Source organism: Saccoglossus kowalevskii, chromosome 15, assembly GCF_978046115.1.
Source record: "Saccoglossus kowalevskii chromosome 15, keSacKowa6.1, whole genome shotgun sequence".
Lineage (NCBI taxonomy): Eukaryota > Metazoa > Hemichordata > Enteropneusta > Harrimaniidae > Saccoglossus > Saccoglossus kowalevskii.
The window spans coordinates 27,908,535-27,912,492 of NC_140655.1; the positions used below are offsets into that span (position 1 = coordinate 27,908,535).

General features: G+C 35.0%; 1 protein-coding gene across 1 annotated transcript; it reads right to left on the reverse strand.

The window, feature by feature from the left end:
• Positions 1-2,231: 2,231 nt before the first annotated feature.
• On the reverse strand, positions 2,232-3,291 carry LOC146734292 (uncharacterized). Its single transcript, XM_085508556.1, has 3 exons — positions 3,191-3,291; positions 2,717-2,830; positions 2,232-2,550 (listed from the first exon to the last, which is right to left on the reverse strand). The coding sequence occupies exons 1-3, from the start codon at positions 3,283-3,285 to the stop codon at positions 2,232-2,234; spliced, it is 528 nt and encodes a 175-aa protein (XP_085364682.1). The 5' UTR covers positions 3,286-3,291.
• Positions 3,292-3,958: the final 667 nt, after the last annotated feature.

A 3,958-nucleotide genomic window follows, 5' to 3' on the forward strand; every position in this document is an offset into this window, starting at 1 on the left:
TTACTTCGTTTAAACCATATGATGTTTTATTTTTCTATCTGTAAAATATCTTAAACCTAATAGCCATACATGTCTTTAGGTTATTGGAATATTACTCCTATATATAGCCACAATGCAAATGATAAATGCGTGTTTGGTTAACTCATAATGTTGCAAATTAGATTTTTAAAGTTAGAGACTGATGAATGAAAAGACCTACCGTTCCATATTTGACCGAGTCCTGTCAATTAAATGAAACTGCACACATGAATTAATAATCCGGTCTTTCCCTTCTATATTAGTGAGTGGAAATGTGCAGCCAGCTAACTTGAGAAATATGCTCATCTTATCTAGAGCAAGGTGAGCTTCGGTGAGATTAGTGGAATCTTGCAACATACTGTCAACAAAATTGAAAAGCTTAACGCCAAATTACTGCAACTCATGCACAAGACTTTCAAATTTGACGAGCAGCATTATATAACGCAATTTATCAAAATGTTTTAAATTTACACTATGAAGCTGATGATAGAGCTCAGTTCCTGGTAACACATCTTCCAGCTTCACTGTGGATTTGACATACTGGTAGCCTTTTGTGATCCACGTGAACACTAATTTGGAGACAAATCTGAGCCCAACACAACCATTGGCTATTGCAAGAGCTATAATTGTGCCACAGATGAAATACATATCCATTTCCATAGCTGAAAAAAAGCAAAAATATCACATGTAGCCTGGTATATCACATGTCACTCCATGACTGTGCTACTTCAGGCGCGCATAGCTGTGAACTGGGTGACAAGAACGGCACGCCACCTCGCCATTCCTAAAGAGGACTGGTTCAATGACGTACTCCAACTATGTAGTGGTCTCGGGGAGCTATAGTCAACCAGCAGAGTCACAAACTCAGTGAATGAATAATATTTTACATACAACTGGGCACAGTAAACAAACAAATATTACAAACACGTTATGCACTAATCTAGGGGAGGGGAGAAGGTAGGGGTGAAAACGGTTTAAATATATGTTTAATGTCTAAGTGCCTAAAATGTGGAACGTGCTATTTATATTTCAGAGAACTGGTTGTTAGTATCTGTCTTAGGAAAGCTAAAACGTATTTTCCACTACGAACATATACTGCAATTTATATATGAGAGATATAAAAATGCGGAAAGTATATATAACGCGGAAATGTAAAAATATCCCAAACCACCATAATGGTATGGCTCACAGAGTCAGTCTAAACAGATGGGTCCATATAAAAAAGACATGCCAATGTAATTCGGTTCACTTGGTAGGTAAAAGTCCAGGGGGGAACATAAACTTAAATTATGGAAATTAGTAATTATCACTATTTCATTTCTGAACCACTTCTCCAATTACCTTGGAATTTTCACAGATATTTGTTTACATTTATTTCCTCAAAACTCATTACCGTGTTGTGTGATCATTGAGGTCTTCGTAATACAAATATGAGCATTTAAGTAAAAAAACAAAATTACTTAAAGGGGCATGTTTTTAATTTGGATTTATCTTGAAGTAAATATGCCTTATAGATTATAATTACAATAGAAAACAAAAGACTGCCACTCCCTTGCTGATATAAATCAAGTGCAATCCCAGGGTTTGAAATGTCAATTTCTGAAATTACGAGAATGGGCAATATCAAATAAATTCCTGGAATAAATTGTCTTGCTAATAGCTCAATATTTCGGTCAAAGTTCAAATCAACAACCAGATGTATTTAATTTCTGAGAATAACTCTCCTAACTTTTGCCCAAAATTCGCCAAAAATTACATGATTTTTGTTTTGAAATTTCTGGGAACAAAATTTGAGTTTGACACATTTAAGGCTTTCAGAAAATGTATAACATCATTGGAAAATGTCACTTTTGCTCTTATATTGAAATGTTTTAAAACATTTTCCCTTTTCTTCATGTATATCAACCTCTTAAACAGAACTAGTAAAATAAAATGCATTAATGAACTATATAGTAATTAATTTCGTCATCCTGTGTAAGATCCAGTTTCCAATCTGCACAATATTACTACTTTATAGTTTATTGCTAGACCATCATGGTGGTTACTTTGATATATTCATGAAACTGGCATGTGTGTAATGTAACCAGTAGGGCCCTCTATACATTCTTTATGATATAAAAAATGCTCTGAAAAATGAGTCTAATTAACCCAGCTATAGCCACCCACAGACTTGTACACTGACTGAAGTATCATCATTTCATGTTTCAAACTGATTAATATATATTTGCTATACCTGAATGGTTTGAAACCATCATTTTGTTTCCTGTTGGCCCCATAAACATGGCACTGTCGTGTAGCTCCCTAAAAGCTAAAGTAAAGAACTCTCTTGTGGGGCCTCCTTCGTCTACGGCACCTTCAAATTTACCCTGATCATCCATAAATTTCACTGATAGAGGTCGATCTGGCTCGAAACTTGATCTCAATATTGCCCTTCTTGCTCCTTTAATAACATTCCCTCTTATAACATTAATAGGTACTGCTTCTTTACGGATATCCATCTTTGACATTATGTTTAGAATAACTCCAATATCCCTAAAGAGAAATCAAAGATAAAAATGAAATCTTACATCAAGACCATCGTTCAGAAAGTTTGATATTTAATGAAGACAGTTGATTTTATGAAAGGAAACTGCAATTCTTATTGCGGACAGATTAAATTCCCAATGACTTTGTGCATTATTAGTGAAGTTTTACTTACATAACAGTATTGCAACATGCTGTAGGTTCAGCAAAATCTTCTGAAATACTTGCTTGTATAGCTGCCTCAAGTTCCTCTTCAGAATCGGAATATAGCATGAGTTCAGCATATTCTCTGTCAAAATAGACATATCATTCAAATCCAACAAGGGGTTCTCAAGATGAATTATTTCATAACAAAACACATAGTATGCAAATTGGCTAATTAATATGCATGAAGTATGCACCAAGATATTATCTGGGGTGCAAATTAGACATTCTTAAGATATCCAATCAGATCTTGTACTTCTCCCATAGTGTAATATGTGTACCAAGTATCATGCCAACTGGCCCTATACTTTTAGGGATTTCATGCACAGAGCTACATATAGATGGACTACAAAATGGGCTCATGTTGGTATGACAGATTTCTAAAAACGAATCTACGAGAAGTGAAACCTTACGTGCAGAGACAATGTTAATTTAACTAACTGACCGTTGCGGGTCAAATAATCCTGAGCCACTCGTAGAAGCTTGTTGGTCAGAATGCCCTGAGCTAATGGAAGGTTGTGGTTCAGTAGTAGGAGCCATTTCTGGTGTTGATGTTATTGGCCCTGTTTGGTGGTGATAATGTGCCACCTGTCAAAAGAGGACCTCTCCACTTGGTGTTGCAGCCTCATATTTACTTTGACATGATGCTTCGTCAGAGCTGCAGTCTGAATCTAAAAAAAACAATTAAAACACTTGGCAATCAACAAACAAACAATCACCACAGATGATGTTATATGTTAGACATACCACATTGAGCATATAATTCCCCACATGTAGAACAATTTGAGTTCTAACAGATGCTACATCACAAAAACCGCTCATCTAAGGAGTTAGTTAGAAGTCAACCATACATCACCAACGAGTGGATATGTGTATTGAAACTTTGACTATGTCATATATACAGTCTTAATGAAGTCAGTATGAGCATAGTGTTTTTTTAAGCAGAATAAACATATCGGCCATTTATTTTTAGCCTGGTTGTAATTAATCAGCAAGCATGTTTTATGTTAAAAAATGGCACCCATCCCACATTTTAACATGAATCACAAAAGTCATAAATGTATAAGAAGCATATAATTATTTACTGAGTCAATCAAAACATTCATCAGTGAAGCATTGAAAGGACCAATTTGTGTGGAAATTGGCAGGGATGTAATAAAATCAATAAATTAATTTTTTGCTTCAAAAGAGTGTTACATTTTATTTATTGATG

Excerpts from the sequence above, each read along its gene's own strand:
- LOC146734292 (XM_085508556.1), bottom strand. The coding sequence starts at position 3,285 with ATGGCTCCTACTACTGAACCACAACCTTCCATTAGCTCAGGGCATTCT. Across the intron at positions 2,831-3,190 it reads GGATTATTTGACCCGCAACG|AGAATATGCTGAACTCATGC; the intron begins GTCAGTTAGTTA and ends CTATTTTGACAG. Across the intron at positions 2,551-2,716 it reads GCATGTTGCAATACTGTTAT|GGATATTGGAGTTATTCTAA; the intron begins GTAAGTAAAACT and ends ATTTCTCTTTAG.